General features: G+C 39.1%; 1 protein-coding gene across 12 annotated transcripts in view; it reads left to right on the top strand.

Annotated features, from left to right (window-relative positions):
• Positions 1-20,802, top strand: part of LDB2 (LIM domain binding 2) — a 387,404-nt gene that overhangs the window by 330,727 nt on the left and 35,875 nt on the right. For all 12 annotated transcript variants that reach the window (XM_061379723.1, XM_061379722.1, XM_061379720.1 and 9 more), the window contains 3 exons: positions 2,344-2,516; positions 7,292-7,414; positions 9,022-9,105. In XM_061379723.1, coding sequence (XP_061235707.1) covers positions 2,344-2,516; positions 7,292-7,414; positions 9,022-9,105 — 380 coding nt within the window. The remainder of the gene's footprint in view (positions 1-2,343; positions 2,517-7,291; positions 7,415-9,021; positions 9,106-20,802) is intronic.

Here is a 20,802-nt window from a genome sequence, read left to right as displayed (position 1 = left end):
CAGTCTTCTCTGGCAAGGCCACATGGTGAGAGGACAGGCCTGCTTATTAACACAAGTTTCCATTAATGTTTCTTCTGAAGCTGTACATTAACTGTAATCATCTATGCTGGACTAATTTTCATTAGCTATTTTCAATTTTACAGTCAGACAGGGTCTGCAGGGGCATCTGTCATTGAAAATCTGGTTCCAGGGGGCATATCCTTATGTGCACCTTTATTCCTCTGCATCCTTTTGGTCCCCCGCTTTGTTGTTCACAGTAGCATATCCGTGTGGCAAACCTAGGCAATGCTTACTAGGAAAAATAATAAGAACAAGATATTTAATGCATTTCTAGCTTTCTTTAATGTGTTGTAGCTGTGAATACAAGGCAGAAAGCAACACCATATGACCATGCTACTTTGGGAATGGTCTATAACATACAGTTAGAATACTTTCAAGATATTTATGCAGTGCATAAGTCACATGAATAGAGGTTTATCACACTCAGTAGGAATGCTGGATTTTCATATCACACATTCACTGCTTAGGATGATTAGCAGGAAATTAAATTTGCACTAATTAGCCTTAGGGGAGCAAGAAATTAACTTGATGGGTGAATTCCACGTTTTACTCTATACCATACCAACATGGAGGGATTTGAGTTAAAGCTTGAGTTGAGTCCTATGCTGATACACTGGACTGCAGACTTCCTAAATTAGAGTAAAACACTGCAGAAAATTAATATATGGATGGTGAGTAGGGTGAGTAGGTGGGGGTTTTAAGATCAAGAGTTGTAGAATCATCATTCAATGTATTCATTGGATTGTCAGCCACTTCTAGAGAGTGTTGCATATTTGTGTACATGCTATTATATTAATATTGAATATTACAGCAAAAGCTTTAACAAGTCCTGATTTTCTATATTTGTATATTTTCATCATACAATGTGCTTTATGACCAATCATGCAATATTGCACATTGTAATGCTCAGAGCAGGAACTGTTTTCACAGAACTACTGTGAAAATGCCATACTTTTTAATTTAAAACACCCACTTGCAAATACATTTTTAGGGTCAGGAGCCTTTGTTTGTATGCTGGAAAAACTCCTATGAAAATAATTTTTTCAGAAGTTACTCTCAAAAGTATAAAGCAGATGAGGGAGGCATGAGTCACCCCACAGTCCCAACAGACAAACTAGGAACTAATAAACACCGGTCTTGCCTGTTGATGACTTTTCTCATTCTTCCAAAACACAGTTTAGATCACTTGGTTTTCCCCTCTGTAAAATGGAGGCAATTCTTATGTATCCACCAAACAGAATTACTATAGATTGATTAGAGCATGCAAAGCACTGAGTCATTCGGTATGGAAGTATCAGTCTATTATACACTGAAGTGTTCTGTCATACAAGGCTTGTGGTTACACCCAAATTTATGTGTAAAAAAGAAGATGGAAAACATCAGTTGCATACAAGATAATTGCCTTTAATGTCAGTGCTTTTCCTAGTTTGTGCATCTGAAGAACACTCAGAAGCCCACTATTATGTATTTGGATTTAGACTTTGTAGTACTTACCTGAAACTGCTGTTGAAGTGAGAGGTATGACTTCAGTGAGAGTTTTGCCTGAATAAGCAGTGCAGAACTGAGTACCTTGAGTCCATAGTTTGGTGTTTAAGTGGTGCATACACACTAGTTCAAATGTCTGCTGAGACTCTCTAATAAATACTTCTGGTCTGAAGAGAGATCTCAGGTAGATGTGTGGGTAGTCATATATTGTACATCATGTATCGTATTGCATTCTTAGGTCCTTCTTCAATCCCCAGGACTCTCATTTTGCAGCAGTAGGACTGCAATAAAGAGTGTGCGATGAGTATTTGTATTTATGGGTGGTTATATATATGCATGTGCCCACACACAGACAAGCATATATGTATACACAACACCAATATATAAATGCACCTTGCCTTTTTGGGTGTACATTTCTGTAAATGCTCAACACTTGTATCTACACATTTATGAGTAATATCCAACTTTCAGTTATAATTGACACCATGCGGTTTTCTGTATAATAATTAGTTTGGGACAAAAAACCTTGCAGATGGTTTCAAGACTGACTCTAACTTGCCATCAATGTAAAAAGATTAAATAAGATGAGCCCACTCCCTCTGAATGGAATAAGCCATTTTCATTGATTTCAATGGCAGCAGGCGCAACTTCGTTTCTACAGCAGAGAACATGTATTATATTCATTAAATGAAAGTTTGATTTCATTGCACTTAAAATTATTCATATTCTGTTAGAAAATGGTTTGAGATTTTATAACCTAGAGCATTTGCTGAATATTGCTTTGTCTTTTCCTCACAGCAATTGGAAGGACCCTCATTCCTCGTTATTTTAGCACTGTCTTTGAAGGAGGTGTAACAGACCTGTATTACATTCTCAAGCACTCAAAAGAGTCATACCACAACTCATCCATCACAGTGGACTGTGATCAATGCACCATGGTCACTCAGCATGGAAAACCCATGTTTACCAAGGTAACAGGGAAGACTCAATAAAGCATGTTGTTTTTCTTTCTCAGTGTGTATAAGGGTGAAAAAATTGGCTGTTGCATTTTTCTGGTAGGCTACAATCATTTCAATACCAAAAACCCTTGAAGCCATTTAGTTAGTATTTTCTATATTCCTTATGTGACTGGAAAATTCTGTGGGCATCCTCTGCAATTCTCCCAGAGAGATTGCAAGAGAAGCACATAATGCCAGGTTGCCAGAGCCATCAGTTGTATCAATTAAATCCAACCTGCCCATCTCCTGTTCCCTGGGTTTGATTTTAAAGCAACAATGTGATTTCACATTGCTGGTACCTACCATTTGGGATGGTATGTGTTACATTTGATACTTACCCAGTCCAAGGGCTATAAATCTCTAGGAAAATAGTGATTTAATACAGTAGGATGCTGGTCGAAAGGGCAGTGAAGTCAATGGAAGGAGTCAATTGATTTAAACATGCTCTGGATACGCAGTTAGTGAATATTCAATATTTGTAATTGATAGTGAATTATCTTCATGCATTGGCCACTTCTAGTCCTGTAATTAAACTGAGTGCCATGTATTTATAAAAAACAGTACCAAAAGGTAGAAAATACAAATTAAGACAAATATTTCCTTACATTAAAAAAGTTTAAATTGAAATGTCTTCTTTCATAAATTAATGGGAAATTATAATTTTCCATCTTACGTGTTCATCAGTATGTACTTTAACCTTTGTGTGAAAAAGGCACAAAAGGAGAAGGGGTAGCAGGAGATCACCTATCCATTTTGGCCCTTCGCCTGCAGGACTGTGGAGGTTTTAGAGTCAAAAAAGACACTGGCTATTGAAAGTACTATGACCAGCACCTACATATCTTACACTGTTCTAGCACATATTTGCATCACATCCCCCTGTAGGGTCTTCTCTGCCATCTTATTGGCTCTTGGAGTGGAGCTCAAAGCAGGGGGAGAGGAAGCTGCTGGTGTGTGGAGCACTGATGAGCTGCGAGGTGTGTGTTTAATGGTGTCATCATTCCAGCTCTTCCGCTCCAGCCCCCAGAGACTTACATGGACACGAAGAGAAAGAAAGCTGCAAAGAGACCAGATAGTCCTAGATAGCACCACTTTGCTACCTCCCTGCTCACAAGGAGTCGTGTGCTGGCCATGTGCAGCGGACATGTACTAGTGATATACAGTAGCTGCTTCTCTTAAGAGCTTCCTAAAGAGATTTGTATCATTTCCCTTTGCATAAGTTTTAATGCAATAGCAAATATAAGACAGGATATTTTTTTTGAATCAGTAAATACCGCACAATTTTCTTGATTCAGTTAGGTTTTTTTGCTTATCATGGCAGAACATTACAGCACCAAGCTGGGTGCACACCTCGTATGAGGGGTCCACAGGCACCTTTCATAGCACCGTCCTGTGTGAGCAATGAGGTCTCTGTCTGCCACTGCCTTGGCAGCACACAGCCTGCTTCAGCCCTGATGCTTCCCCTGCAGATTCCGACATAAACGTCTGTGTCCCAGTAGAAAAGTTCAGGTGGGGATGTGGTTTGGATTCTAGGAGAAAATTAGGGGGATTTAATGGCTGTATCTTTAAAATGTAACTATGTTTAAGAGCAAATTTAAAATAAAACAGAGTTGTTAGTGGAACAAGGTAGAAAAGAATACATTACCCTCTCAGAAACAAGTTAGAGCTGAACACTGTCTCAGCTGTGTATGTGTAACTTCCAGCAGAGATACCGAGGGCAGAGATCTTGTACCCAAAGGTAAATTCCTACTCTCACAGTATCTGTGGTGGAACAAAGCAGACCTCTCACAATAAGCAGCACTCCAATGGACTGTGTAGGTCCTTAGATCAAGTCTGCATTTGTCCCAGTAGAACTACCACAAAGAAGTAATTAGTTTTTAGTTCCACAAATGCAAAAATACAAACTAACTCTGTTAATAGCTTTTTCAGCTTCACAACCAACCTCTAAGCTGCAAGTTCACTATTTTCTGATATAAGGGGCTGAAATAGTTCTCATCACATATTGAATCAGAAATCTGCAGCTGCATTTTATTCATGTCAACATTTTCCTAGCTAGAGAAACTCACTGCATGCTGCAGTATTGGACAAATATATAAAATGGCATTTCCATTTCTTATTTTCAAACAAGTATGGCCACAACATGCCTAACAGTGAGAATATGAATAGCCCAGCTTGTCTTTAGAGGGCAAGAGATCCCTGTAAAGTGTGGGCAAACTGTTTTTTTGCAGTTAGTGGTTTGTATTTCCCAATAGACTGGCAGAGGAGAGTTATTTTTTTACCCATAGGAGAAGAGGAGAGGACCTTTGCCACTAGGCTAGTGAGCACCCTGTATTTGAACCTGCACCCAACACTGGGGCCATCAGCTGGATTTTATAGATGAAGCCCTTGAAACGGAGGCATTTCCCAGATTTGTGTAAGCCTAAGGTTTCTTTTCAAGCAGCGACTCAGGTTTGAGAAATGGTAGTTAATAAAAGGAGAAGTCTTCTAAAAGATGCCCCATTAGGAGAGCAAGGCTCTAAGCAACAGGCACAGGACCAAAGCTGCTTTTCATTGGTGCGAGCAGTTAAAATTCCTACAATTAATAAGTGCAGTGAAGGGGTTAAAAAGCTATTGGTTAGTTTGAGAAATGTTCTTTTTTAGTTTTTTCCTGGCCTAGTCTAGAGCAGCCACGTGATGCACTGAATGCCTGCCAGCCTCTTTCTTGTTGATCCTCCGGAGACCATCTGTGCTGGGGGCATTGATTAGAGTGTGTCTGCTGGGATTACATCTTTTCTGTTGCCATGCCAACTAATCAGCTGATTTTGGTTACCACAGAAACAAAATGTCAGAGCTCACAGTACGGTAACATGAATTCAGCACAACAGAAAATGTTTTCTTAATTGGAGACCCTTTTGATTTTTTGGATTCTATGTAAAGGCAGTTGTGTGTTTTTCTTAAAAAGGCCCATTTAAAATAAGAACTGCACCAATTTTATTGATTAAAAGCAATGCATAAAATCCTGCTCTGCATAAGGAAATGAAATTCCTTTATAAAAGGTATAAATTTTTACCACTGTGAAATGAGGAATGTGCTTCAGTTTTTCTATAAAAATTTGTTAATGCCAGTGCATAAAATAAATCTGTTAAGAGCTGTGGGGTTCTGAGCTTAAGACAAGAAACATTTGAGAAGCCTCAGGTATTGTTATAAAAAGTATTTTAAACCTGAAAGATTTTCATATTAACTAGACAATAATCAGGGTCTTTGGCTTCAACAGTAAAATTAATATAAAAGATTTTTCTTCTGGTATGAATCCTGTGTGTGTGCATGTGGACCCCCTGTGTAATTTCTCATCATAGTGCTAGTGATGTGAAAATCAAAATCAGGGTCAAATGACAAAATAAGTTACATTAAAAATTTGAACGCATCACTAAGATGTGTTGAAAAGGGAGATGAGAACCTGTTGCAAGATTGTCCTTCGTAAGTCTACCCTAATTGTCTATATGGTGTGCCTGTTAAAATTACCTACGTGTTTTTGCAGAAACAACCAGGAAAATCATGATGATGTTAAATGAAATGTTAACCAGAAAAGCCACACATTGACCAAATGGGAACTAGCCAAGTCTGATCTGGGGATTGTAAAAAGTCTCAACAGACTCAACTGAATCTAGTTGTTCATTCAAATACCAGTTGTGTTAGAATTAAAGTTGCAGAAACCTTTTATTTTGAAAGCTGATACACCCTGTTTCCACAATAGTTTTCCACTTCGAGCAGAAGCTGGAAACTAATCAACAACAGAGGTAGTTAATTTTCAGATCAGGCATTATTTACGGTACTTCATGGTACCCCTAGTCAAGATACCATGCCAGGTATGTATTTTGCACCTTAAAGAAGACCATGACCATAGTAGGTTGTCCACATAAAGCTGTGGACCATTGTTTAAAAGCAATTTATTTTATTTTTCATTTCCAGGTAGTACCCACTTGCTTCATTTGTTCCTCCCATATTTTGTCTCTTTTCATAGACAAGACCCCTCATAAAGCTGCGTGAGCCACTTTCTGTGGAAGCAGCTCTGTTATCCATAACTACAACCTCTCCTCTGCTCCCCTGTCTCAAACCTGCTGTGGCAATGCAGTTCATACAGCCTGATGGCAGACACCCTGTCTGACTTTTCTTGGAAGGGGGCATTAATAGAAGTAATGAAAGAAAAATAAAAATGGAATTAAACGCCTGAAAAAGACAAAACTTGGAAAAGACAAGAAGTAAAAAAATAGGAAAAATACCAGGTTTGGCCACAGGCATTCAGGGCACTGTGTACTTCAACTGGACATGAAAGGAAAGTTTGTATGCCAAGTTATTGTAAGGAAAGGGCAATGTAGAACAGGTTGGGAATGACTGGTTCAGCAACTTGACATCAGGTGCACACAGTTGCACCACAGCCACCTCCACTGTGAGGTTCAGTCATTAATTAGCAGTAGTGAACTGTGAGGGAAAGAGAATTGATGCAATAAATTAGATTTAGTGCATACAATATTCCATGTTTGTAAAAGGCTATAAAATCTATAGTATTATAAGTTACTGTTTCCACAGTAAGGCCTATGAAGTCATTTTCCCACATTCGTTTTTTCTCCCCAAGAGAACAAAAACCAATTAATCTACCAGAGATAAACAATAGAATACTGCTCTGATATGTTCAAATGTTGTTTAATTGATGATACAATACCACTGAAAACAAAATTCCTGGGAATTTATTTCATGCATTTTATGTATTCTAGGTGTGCACAGAAGGACGTCTTATCTTGGAGTTTACTTTTGATGATCTTATGAGAATAAAAACATGGCACTTTACTATTAGACAATACAGAGAATTAGTCCCACGCAGCATTCTAGCCATGCATGTAAGTAATCCTTTATTCACTTGACCTAATGCAAACAGGTAAGATTAGGTTTATGAAGAACTCCAGCAAATTTCACACCCAAGGCAATTAACTATAAATATTTTGGTTTGCCTGCAACTACATCCTTTTACAAGTTCTTTCATCAGTCCCTTGTTTTTCAGTGCTCTATTGTTGCCACTGTTGCTATGTTTTCATTTGAGTTTAGCACATAGTTTTCTTTTTAATCCCATTTGGTCATTGGCCCATTGGCTGAAAATTTGTTCTTATTGATATGAACTGCAATTCACTGAAACTTCATTATTGTAAGTATGAATTACGTTTAGTCTTTAAATGAAGCAAACTTAATGTTACCCTTGCATGAGACAGAAAATAAGTATTTACCATGTATTTACTTAGAAACCTTTAGAATTATAAATCTGATCTCTTTTTTTTTTTTTTTTTAGTTAATGGCTTTTCTTTTGCAATTTAATGAAAACACGCACTATAGAACATTAAAATATTAAGTATTCTACATGCTGAAGTTAAAATATTATAAGGTAAATCATTGCAGACAAACAAAGGACAGAGTCTTATTGCCACTTTGAGTTCTGCACTGTAGAAGCATTCTGACTAGTAGTGCTCCATATGCCAAATTAATCTCAGGACTATAGTTATAGAGAATAAAAACACAGGCTTATATATGTGCTTGTATTTTGACATCAAGTTACTTAGCTATCCATAGATAAAGGTATGTTCATAGTGAGGAATTTAAAATAACTTAAGAAGTTTGGGCTTTTTTGAAAGTGTTGTTACACACCTGAAGAAAATACGTTTGAAAACCTGCCCCATCTTTTACTGTAGAGGGCTGATCTTCTGAACTCTTCAATAGTACCCCATTAAGGGACAACGAGGATGGCCACAAGCGACATTATGTATTTATGGGGGGCACTGCAATTCAAAGAGAGTGGAAGCAGGTTAGCCAGCAACCAGCAGGTATTAATTTTAGTAATGAGATTGATCTCATTTTAAAGAGGAGGCTGGTCTCACAAGTAAAGCTCCTGGCTAGGGTCAGAGGACTGTACTTGCATTTCCCCTGTTTAATTCTGGGAAGCTAACTTAGACCAGGAGGGTTCTCCAGCCTATGCTTAATGCCACTTACAGGATAAGCTCTGCTGAAGGTGCCTTGATGAGTTCTTTCTGCTTCAGTTTCTTATCCACAAAAAGAAAGTGATGCCTTCTGTATTCCTGCCTTTGTCTGCTTAGTTTGGTGGGGCTCCCAGCCAAAAAGCTGGAGGCTTAAAGCATGCTGTGATACTTGAGGAAGCCCTTTGGTGGGGTTCCACTTTCTTGCACTGCTGTGCATGCCCAGAGCTCCTAAGTCTATCTTTTGAAAGGGCATGGACAGAAGGAAGATATTGGAAACCAGACTTTATTCTGTTCCAATTTCATAATTTCCTGTGCCAGCAGAACTCTGTAACTTACTACCTACGTTTAGCATCAATGTATAATTTTTCTATAGGAATGGCACCTTTTCCCAGAAAACCCTCCCTGCACCCCTCCAAGCACATATAAAAAAAACCAAATAGACAAAAAGCAAAGTGAAAATGCTTTTTTCCTCTGTTGTTTAGGCGCAAGACCCTCAGGTGCTGGAGCAGCTGTCCAAAAACATCACTCGAATGGGTCTGACAAACTTCACCCTCAACTACCTCAGGGTAAGCACACCATAGCTGATGATTATTGTGAGCATTTTTAAAAGTTACTGTTAGCTTTGAATCAAGGTAATGAGAGCAGAGCCTGTGTTGGTCAGGTAAGAAATGGAGCTAATCCTTAATGAAGGTAAAGGAGAAACACAGAGACTGTAATAAAGATATAGCTGCTAACAATGTGCCATTAAAAAGGGTAAGAATTTTATCATGGAGTCAAAGCAGTGCATGAGTAGCCCCTGTTTTTAACAGTCTCTCTTCTCAGTTTTGGATTTATTTATTTGTAAGCAGGAAATTCCCCACCATTTTTCCTCTCTGCTTCACTGTTCCCGAGAAAATGGCAGCTCATTCTTATTAAAAGCTGCCTGTCTTCTCCGGCTCTTCAACCTCCCCAACTCTCCCAGGCAGAGAGGCAGGGCTGAGGCAAAGCTCAGCTCCAGCCCCTTCTGCAGCAGTCCCTCAAAGCAGCCTTCACTTCGCTTGCCTCTGGGAGCCTGAGCTTCCTCCTCAGCCTTGCACTGAATCGAGTGTGGTTTTTACAATTAAATAATGCATTTGTTCCCATTGCTTTTTGACCCTTAAAGTGCATTCAGAGTTTGGAAGTTTATTTTTATTTTTGAAAGTATTCCCTGGTGTGGGCTTACAATGCACACACTGAAATATGGGATTGTAGAGTTTGTATTTCGAGGTTGAAACTCAGATTTATCTTTTTTCTAGACATGCCATTAGCAGATAAATGAGGCAAATTGCTTAATGATACAGCAAGCTAACTTGGCCAGAATATCTGATGTTATTCCTTTTAATTGTGTGAGCAATTATACAAGATGCTTTTTTAAGATAATAAGAACACTAGAAAATGCAGTTATTTTCAGCCTAATGTAGAGCTGTACCTGACAGTCTACATTTTAGCTGCAATTCATTCAGGTCTATGAACCTTGTAGTACTTTCCTGATGGATGAAGTCCTACCCCCAAGTCTCCCAAACTCCTAGTGGGACAATGTGCAGGACTGAAATGTGTGGTGAGATCTCTCTCACTGTATCCCTACAGCTTATAGACAGCCTGTGGTTGTACTTACTCTCCCAATATGATAAACCATTGCTGATTGTTGCTTATGTGGTGTTAGTGTAAAAGCTACTGTTCAAATTATAGTGCGAGTTGTGCAGAGAATGTTTGTATAACTGGAAGAAGAATATGGCATAAAACCTCAGAGGGATGTTACACTGAATTAGAACTTTACTATGCATAAATTCAAAAATAATATGTCTATGTAGTGGGTATTGTATTTCTCATGGTTCTTTTAGTCTGTGGTTTGGTACAAAGAGTGACTGTTAGCTTAGCCAACATCCCTATAGCCACACTGTCATTGTCCTGTGGTGAGGCATCCTAGGGCACGTTGTTCAGAAATCCCCACTAGGGATTCCTCCTCAGTCAAGCCAAGTTTTGCATTACACCCTTGTGGTAAACTGGGCAGCTAGTGGCTGGCTTAGGTAGGCTATTTCCATTTTTTCCTTCCAAAGTGTTCTATGGTACAAGGCATCGCCTCTCTTTTGAGGTCTTTGATCCCCTTAGTATGACACACCAGCAAACACATGGGCTGGCCTACACCGGCCACAATACTCATAGCTGTCCTCTGCCAGGCTTGGGGACCCTTGCTGGATTTACAGCACTACCTCTATCACTGACCCCTTCTGGGTCCTTTGTGGTATATTCTGTAATTGCTGAATGGGACAATGCAAATGAGAAAGGCAGGGTCCCTGTTAGGAGGCAGCTGGCATCAGGCACCCATGCTGCTCCCCCCATCAACATCAAAAAAAACAAGGAGAGGAAGGGGGGAGGGAGAAAAAAATCCTCAGAAAAAGAAAACTGGGATCAAGCACTCAGGAGATGAGCAGTGAAGTGGAAGGGGATGAAAAGATGAAGTCTTCTTCCAGACTAGTTTTGTTAGCTTCACAGACAACATTAGGTCTTTGGGTGCAAAGCTTCCTCTGGCTCCCGCTGTGGTGATTCCAAAAGGAAATCTTTTTTTTCCCAAGCCAGTCTTTGCATCTCTCTTTCTTGTGGCGAGGAATTGATCATTCTGCTCTTTTTTTTCTAGACGTTGAGCTCATCATGGGAGCTCATATTGCATGATGTATTTCCATTTTGATTTACTTCTTTTCCAATTACTTTCTTCTGCTAATTTTAATATGAAAATCTTTTCTGCACTCAGGACTGTAAAATCATGCACTAAAAAAAAATGTGGCAAATGCAGTTAGGTTTAAGGTGTTTTGTTTTGTGGGGTTGTTTTTGTTTTAAGTTAGCATTTTATGATGCCTTATTCAGTCTTCCCAGTGTTTGGTAATTAGCACTGTTAGATGGGTTTGAATAAGGATTTGAAACTAAGCATAAAAATGATTTTCCTTTTTCTTTTTTTTCTGCTGCACACAGCAAAGGCTTGTGATACTCATAAGCAAAAACTTCACTGATGGGCAGAATTAATCATTTTTATTCTCCAACATTCACACAGCAGCAAGCTGTGCTGCAGTCTCTTTAAAGGCAGAATTTAAACCTGGATTTCAGATGGTTGTGATATAAAGGTATAGCCTGTGTTTTTTATGCTCTAGACATCACAGAATGCTAAATCATTGCTAGTTGGGATAATCACAGTTGCTGGCATGTAAACCTCCATTCCAGAGTGCCACATGCCTTTAGAGCCACAGCTTTGGATGCATGCCCTGGTTTGTCTTCATTCTCTCCAAATAAAGCTGTCCAGCATAGAAGAACATTGATTTTGTAAATCATATTTAATACAAATTTAAAATATATCTTCTTGGAACTTGAAAATGAAATGTTTTGTCCTGTGTCATTTGCCAAATGCTCTTTCTCTCTGTTTTCTCTGGCTCTGTGTAAAATCATAGGCTTCCTTTCTTTCTACTTACTAGTTTGTTTTGTTCCAGCATAATTGATTACCTCATCAATGGGGTCAGCAGACTTTGCTGTAGCTGCTGACTAGGAGTTGAATAGGCTGTCTCAGAAATAATGAACAAAACCTTGTAGGTTTTAAATTAATATCAAGCTTTTTAAAGTGTAATTTCTCATCAAGTCATCAAGTAGTAGATATTACAAACTATCAGATAATAAGGCCAAGACCTATATCCTAGTCTCAGTCAGTATGAGTCCAGGAACAAACAGGAATCCTGTACAGTGTATGAAGATGGAGATAACGCTCAGAAGAACAGTTTCCACCAAGCTACGATAATGTAGTCCCCATGCATTATCTTATTTTTTTTCTATGTAATTTTCTAGTTGCTCAGCTATGTTATTTAGATCTTCAATGCATAATGGATTTGAATACACTCTAAAACCAGTAGCTTTATACCAGCAGCACTATTCACAATTTGGAGGTCAAATGTTTCTTGCTGCCTTCTATACAGTGATTTATTCTCTTGAAATTTCTGACATTATAAAAGCCAGCCCCTACTGTCAATTCGGCTGGCCTGCCTGGCCTGAGCCTTGAAATACAGTTGTATCTTGCCCAGTTGGCTTCCAGAATTTGTCTCTACCTTATTGTACTGCCTGATTTGGAGTGATTTTTTTTTTTTTTAGGGCTTTTGCTCATGTGTAGCTATTGCATCCTCTCCACGCTGTGGTCTGCTCTGGTAGTAATGGTGTCAATGTAGCTGAGTCTGCCTCTGCCCCCTGCAAAAAGAGTTAGTGTGGCAGAGCCCTTTCACTTTACATCAGGGGAGGTATCTAGGCAGGGGAAAGCACAGTCCCATTTCCCCTTATATCCTGTACGGCTCTATTAACCAAGGCCTATCTCTGGGCTACAAATTAAACAATTTGTTTGTTTTCCATATAAACCAATAACGAAGTGTTACTATTGCAACACAGCGGACAATACTTTTTGAACCCCCACTTTCGCTAATTTAGTTCCTCAACAGACACTTTTGGATTTCATCTGCTAGGAGGATAACATGAATTATTTAATGGGACATAAATTTCTAAAGTTGATACTTGCATTATAATCAAAAGCCATTTGTATGTATGCCCCTTGTGTATGCAACGTTTTCTTTTGCAGATGCAAAATAGACATGCATGCAACAGTTCCCTTAATGTTCAGGGAAATATGCTTTTCTAAATATGGCTTCATGCATAGAAAAGATATAAACTCAAGCAATTTGACTGCTATTTTGCTTCTAATATGTAACAGTTTGTGGCACCTATCAGGTCAGTATTTTACAGCTGTTTGTGTGTCTTCAGTGAAGAAGGAAGATTACATGCAAGTGTGTTAGGGATGAAGTCAAATACTGCGGGAAAAGAAATGCTATCTTCATAGTCACCCATGCAACATGAATTCTTTTCCCTTTGTGAATTACATTATGGCATCATCTTCTAGCTACATCATTATGCATTGCCTTTCTCACAGACTCCACAATACATTCAGTGTATGGATTGAGTAGCCCTCACTCAGTAACAAGTGCTCCAGTGCTACTCATTTCCTTTTCTGCAGCATCATTCTAGTATCTCAACTGTAAATGTCAATGGCTACAGAGCACCTACCATTATTAGGTGCTCTGTAGCCATTGTTATTCCCAGTGCTCTCATGTGGCACTGAGAGACATGGATCAGCACCAGGGCACTCTGAGGGGTCAGCTAAGTGGAGGTGGACATTCTGAGAAAACAAGGGCCTGATTTTGCAGATCACCTATAGACTAATAATAAAATATATTAATAACAAAACTGTTGCTCTTGGATGCAGTCTGCTGTCTCAGGCTAGCTTTAGAGCTGTAAAAGGAGCAGCTGGTCATTCTGGGAACACACTGGTGAAAATGATTTTTCCATGACTTAGTACTATACTAGCGCTTGGGGGCAGGGACAGTTTGTTAAAGCAGCATTGGGTTACTCTAAGCTCACCTTTTCTTGTTCTGCAGTTCCCTGCTTCATGCTTCTGCTGCGGTCCTATGTGTTCAGTAGGTACGAATGAAGTCCTATACACAGCAACTTCGTTTACTTTGTGCTGTGCAGTGAAATGGGGATGCTGGGGAAACAGAGTGTATGATCATGTGCTGAGATCCATGGAATTGTTTAAGGCCAGACTGAATGGGGTTTTGAGCAACCTGCTCTAGTGGAAGGTGTCCCTGCCCATGACAGAGGGACTGGAACTAGATGAGCTTTAAGGTCGCTTCTAACCACACAATTATGCGATTCTGAGATGCTGTATCCTAATGAATATGAATAAGAGTTCTGTTAAGGGTTCACAAGCACTCAAAGGAGGAGGTTTGGATCATTTTATCATTCTGAAGATTTTCCTATGGAAGCTGTCAAAATTTTAAAGAAACCTAAGGACTGGAGATTCTGAAAGCAGACGGATTTTGTAGACTTTATTCCTATAAATGATGGAATTTTTCAGCCTAAACCAATTCAGCTTGTGGCAGGTCTCCCCAGGAAAATGCAGCCGAAATCAGAAGGTTCTCACAGAATTCAGATGACTATAGCTGGCTATCCATAATCTATCTGTGCCAACTATAATTAGCTGATTCTGCCAAGGTTTTCTGGTAATGTAATTTCTTAGCATTTATTTTAGTAATGATCACAGCAGTTTCTCTCCCTGTCTTTCATGCATCTAATGCTTTATACACAGTGTTATATCTTCCTTTCAGAATAATAAATGAGAAGAAATGTATTCCTTGCAACAGCTCATACAGTCAAATGTTACCTTTTCACTTTTTTCAATAAAGACTCAACATCAAAGAATAGTTCTAGCAAGAGCTGCTCCATCATAAATAGGAAAGAGCAGAGAAAAAGATACAGCAAAGTTTTTAAAACATAAGTAGTCAGGATGGAGTGGCTGGGACGAGGAAGCAGCAATGTGAGAGTTGCAGAAGGTGGGACAGGTAGAGAAGCACCAACTTAGAAAAGTTCTGAAGAAAGGATGGAAGCTGAAGCGGTCTCTAGACAGGACATGGCTTGGAAAGAGAACATAATTTTAACAATAATAGCAGTGTGCTTTTTACCCATTGGTCTCTAAGTATTTTATTAAAATGAAATATTTTATAGATGGGAAAATTGTGGCACACAAGAAGCAAAACAAAAAAGATGGAGCAAATCCAATAACATTTTAAAAAATCGGATGGAAATTTAAACCAGACTTTGGAAAGTAAAGTGAGCTGGTGCGGTAGTGACCACTTCTGCTTCTTACAGCTCAGAAAAAGATTTCAGAGTCTGTGGATACCAGGAATTTCAGAAGTCAGTGAAAACTGAGGAATGGGAACAGAGTGCAAGTGACTAGAGAACAAATTGAGATTTTAGCAGAAATGGCAAATTTTACTGGTATTCTGGATATGGTAATGGCCAGTCTTCACACAAAGGGCACTAACTACCAAACTCATGAGTATCAGTTAAGGAGAAAGATACTGTGTATGAGCACAAGCTAGCTACTGTGCCCACTGGACATACAGACCATCTGACCTTTGAAATACAATTAAGGTCTGGACTAATGAGAACGGAAGGATGATAACCAGTGATGTGAATCCTTGAAGCATCCACGAGTAAGGAATCAGAATGAAGTTAAGCTGGAGCAGTTTAAAAATAAAAAAGGCAGAAGGGTAAAAGGGAGAAAAAGAGAGACAAAGACAAAGCAGTGGCTATATAAAAACCAGCTATGAGATTTGAGCTAGTAATATTATTGCAGAAAAGAAAAAAAGATTAAGAAAAGAAAGTCTAAGAACACAGCCACAGGCTCTCTTTTTAGAAGACCAAATTAAAGCTTGGACTAGTATGCAGTGCAGTCATAAATAATAACTATTAATTAAGTTTAGGAATGAGAGCTGCAGAGGTACGTTTTGTATGAAGAACTGAAAACGCCAAAACCAGCTTCTTGTTCAAAGCAATGAAAGCAGCAAAAATTTTAATTAGTTGTTTAATATTGAATATCCATGGGTGTTTGATGCAAATTGTTATGCAGGGAGCGGTGGGTGCTCAGAAGAGGTTAAGAAATCGGCTTTAATGCAAAGCTGCTGGTTCTAACCTTTGTTCTTGGATGCAGTTATTTTAGAATTGGAAGTCTTCATTGTTTAAAGCTTATGGCAGCCCTGTGGTCTACTCCTGATTTAGAAAGTGAATCCTATACCCTCCTACCTCATGTTTTTAAGCTTCAGAAAGATTATTTCACGAGTCTGTTTATTGTGGTATCAAAAGCAACTAGGTCATATAATCTTTTTTAATCATTCTCTACACATAGTTTACTGGTTAGCCTGCTTGTTCCTTCCCCTTGCTCAGCCACTACAGGTAAAGTGGCATTACTCTTTGCCCATCTCTGCTTGAGTGATCTTCTTTGATACATCTCAAGGTCAAATTTGGCTTTTCCATGTCTACATATGTTGAAGGATTGCTTTGGACTCTTGAGTTTGATCCTGTTTCTAGGATGTTCCTAAAAAGCTCTCAACTTCCTTATGTGATGCCCTGATCCTTGTCTGCATGCAGGATGCCTCCCCGCTTTGCTACTACATCTGTCTGTATACTCCCACTTTTTCATCTGTAATCTCACCATGTTGTATTCACAACAGAAACCCTAAAAACCAAAACCTGACTCTAAACAGTAAAATTGAGGGAACATTTCAAAAGTTCAAAAAGAAACCCAAAATAGCCCTGGGCTTCTGTGGAGTTTAGAGACTGGCACACACAAAGCTAGATTTGTCTTCCAGTCACCTCCCTTGTATTGGTGTGAGCACTGTCAGAGCTAGGTCAGGAGACTCATCTGATGAAAAACTTAATCAAGTCCTTTCCTCTCAAATGATGACTGTCCTTAATAGCTCCCTGAGTGCTGCTGGTGCTGGGCAGGGAAGAGAGCAGCAGTACAGATTTATACTAGCTAGCATCTGTCTTGAAGTTGGACCTCACTGCCAAATTTGCCAGCACTGAAGGGAGGAGACAGGAAAGTGCTGGGGAATTCTGCACATCTAAGTTGTATATTTCCCTTTCTTACTTCTGGATTTGAGAACAGGATAGCAGTTCTGTATAATGTCTGACCTGTTATAGCCTCACACTGTTAGAATTTATCCACTTCAGTAGAGTGACTACTGACTTTCAGCCATACAATTTAGAACAGACTCTAGCTCATACCAGATTACCATAATTTAGAAAACTGAATTGAAAACAAAATGAGGAGAGAGAAAAAAGGTTAATTCATTGCACTGGTTCTGAGAAACAAAATTCTATCCATATATGTATGTACATATGGACATAAATGGAGCGCATGCATTGGTAGGTATCCTGTGGACCATACTGTTTATTAATTTACCAGTTAATTGCAAATATTCTTCATTTGTACTAGCCTATTAAAAACTTCAGTAAACTTTTTTCACTGCTGTATGTACACATATATGAATATCAGTGTCTATCTGATGATCATTAAAGTGCAAATCTGGGCATGGATTTGATTTCTAAACATACCTTCTGTTCCTGTTAAAAGAAACGCCAACAGGTATATCAAATTAACAAACAGGAGCCCGTGGTTTTGTGTTTGTCTTGCCTAAGGTAGGACTGTAGGATGTAATGTGGAGAATCTATAGGCATTGCCATTAAGCAGAGGTGCTGAACCAAACCTGTACTGATGCATATGTGTGGCTTGTGAGCAGAGTGGAGGCAGAAGACATTATTCAAATAACACAGGTTTCCATCTGAATTGTGTCATTTCTGGTATTGCATTCTGCACAGCTAGAAAACTGTGCTATATCGAACATTCCTCCCTACCCCAAATTGCTTCTGAAATCCTGTGCCTTGTTACCTTTTCTAGTTGGTGGTGCTGCCTTACTGTTAATTCACAATAAGGCAGTTTGTTAATCAAAGATCCGGTTCAACATCCGTTAAAGTCAATGGGTATATCTCCTTTGATCCAAATGTCATCTCATAGTTTTTCATTTATTCAGAGGTCTTTTATACCCATAAAATCCAATTTATTGAAATTAATTTCTCCATTCCCTTGGGCAATTTTAGCCATGAAAATGCCATGCTTCATGAACAACAACAACAACAGGTTATTTTTATTGCACTTTTTGTTGTTGTTTTCTTTTGGAGTTTTCTGACAAAAGAAAATTAACTTGATTTAGCCACAGATTATAGTTCTTAGGTAAGCCCAAAGGAGCAAGTATCAACCTGGGGATCTGATTTGAAGAAAGGGTTTCAAAATAGAAAAGAATGGATGAATACAAAAGAATAGAGTTTTCCTAGCAAGACAGAGAATTTTCTTATTTTATTAATCATTCAGGCAAAACTTAGAGCTGATTTAATTAAAGGACTGTGCACCATTTCTACCCAAGATAAGATGATTTTACGTAAGGTAAGTGTGAGGCACAAGAAAATAAAAGCTCACAGTTGTTTTCCCTATCCTAGATTTCACAGTGTCTCATTTATAAAGCAGGCTGGACCCAGCCATGCTGGATCAAAACCTCAAAGTAAAATAGAAGCACTGTGTAAACAAATGGTGTTGGTGATTAGGCAGAGATCACAGTGCTCTGGGGCAGGCCTTGTAGGACTCTGATGCTTTGCTGCCCCAGCTTCATCAGTATCACTACTCTGTATACCACAATGTAATGTAGATCCTGAGTCTAGAGGAAGGCAGAGGTTTCTTTCTAGAGGCTTTCCAATCAAAGTAATGAAATGGAAAATGGGGTAATCCTATGGTAGTGATATGCAAAGGAAGGAAGTAAAGTTTCAATCTTCTAAACACTGCACCAGACCTTTCCACTGATTAGCATTTGACAAGATGAATTAGAGCTATGGTATCGTTTGAAATATGATAGTCTATTTAATAACACTCTGCCTTTTATAACTCTCCAGCATTATGGTGGTATTCCAGCATATCCTTGGATGCCTTACTGATTTTCTTTCCCAGTGTGTGAGATTGAATGTTCAGCCATACAAAGCAGAGAATATCATAGAATCAGAATCATGGAATAGTTAGGGTTGGAAAGGACCTTAAGATCATCAAGTTCCAACCCCCCCTGCATTGGGCAGGGACACCTCACACTAAACCATATCACCCAAGGCCTCGTCCAACCTGGCCTTGAACACCACCAAGGATGGAGCATTCACAGCTTCCCTGGGCAACCTAATCCAGTGCCTCACCACTCTAACAGGAAAGAATTTCTTCCTTATATCCAATCTAAACTTCCCCTGTTTAAGTTTTAACCCGTTACCCCTTGTCCTATCACTACAGTCCCTAATGAAGAGTCCCTCCCCAGCATCCCTATAGGCCCCCTTCAGATACTGGAAGGCTGCTATGAGGTCTCCACACAGCCTCCTCTTCTCCAGGCTGAACAGCCCCAACTTTCTCAGCCTATCTTCATATGGGAGGTGCTCCAGTTCCCTGATCATCCTTGTGGTCCTCCTCTGGACTTGTTCCAACAGTTCCATGTCCTTTTTATGTTGAAGACACCAGAACTGTACACAATACTCCAAGTGAGGTTTCACAAGAGCAGAATAAAGGGGCAGGATCACCTCCTTCGACCTGAATATTTTCTATTGCTAAGTGCCCTTGAACAATGTAATTTTAAAAATGAGTTAATTTTATGAAAATAATTGCAGTAAGAAACAGACCATGAGATACAGCTTGCTCGTTATTATAGCTAACAGTGTAAGGAGAATAAAAATGTTTCAGACCAAAATGTATATTCTTGGAGTCTTTCAATGTTATCACCAAAAGCATATTCATGACACCTTTTGTTTCCTTTGTGTACCTTCTTAGTGGCTAATTGTATCTTGAAGATCATCTGGTCTCTATTTATCAGCTTCTTCAAATTGTCTAGTTTAGTATAAGGATAAACTGGTTCCTATAGTCTTTTACTTTAATATTTAGATTCCTACTGTGGGCCACTTTACTACCCAAAGTAAGTTTCCTGTTGTTATAATGAAATTCTGCTTCAATTACACAAACATGCAAACTCAAATAACACCTCTGAAAGCAGTGGCCTTTCTCCAGAGTGATGTAGTGGTGCAAAGCTTGGCCTGTCGTATTTATATATTTCATTACCTTTAGAAATACAAGGTACAAACACTATTGGATTAATCAGTGAACTTCACAGCAGCAAAGGGCATGTGATCACTGTCATATTCTGACCTTCAAGGTTTGCTCCCAAGCCTCTGCCAATCAGTCCAGTTCTGCTGAGACTCCAGAGAGCAGCCAGGCACTATCAAGACCCTTCTGAGTATGAATCCAGTTTGGAGAGACTCTCCCTTCAGGATAATAAAAAAGGACCACATAAGCTTTGAATTTTCTTTTTCACTGATTACTGCATCAGGGATTAGAAATACATGAAGCAAGAGGAGAAGCAGCAGAAACAAAATCTACCCACATAAGCAAAAGCATGGTAGCCCCCCAGGGGTCTTGAGAAGGATGCTGTCTACAAAGATGCTCTCACTTCTCTGCTGACTCCATCCTCTCACATTTCTTGCACCAAATGATGCAAGACCATTTCCTTGAAGAGAATAAAAAGCCAAAGAAATTGTGGGAAGGGTCAAAATATAAAACAAAATACTTTTTTAACACCGAGGGTTTTGGAGTGATGTTTTAGGCTTTTTTCTCTCCATTTCCTTTAAGTGAAATTCAAGAAGAAAGTAGCCTCCTTTAACACCTGCTATGAAGACAGTTATTGGTCCTTGATAATGCCTTTGTTTAAATGGAAGTTGTGGCTGCTTAGTACTTCTCAAGATGGACGTATCAGGCC

The sequence above is a fragment of the Neopsephotus bourkii genome, unplaced genomic scaffold, assembly GCF_033783945.1.
Source record: "Neopsephotus bourkii isolate Nb327-2 ecotype Australia unplaced genomic scaffold, CSIRO-AGI_Nbou_v1 NB_1780, whole genome shotgun sequence".
NCBI classification, from domain to species: domain Eukaryota; kingdom Metazoa; phylum Chordata; class Aves; order Psittaciformes; family Psittacidae; genus Neopsephotus; species Neopsephotus bourkii.
Note: the sequence above shows the minus strand (reverse complement) of the source record. Positions and strands in the feature narration are given on the sequence as shown.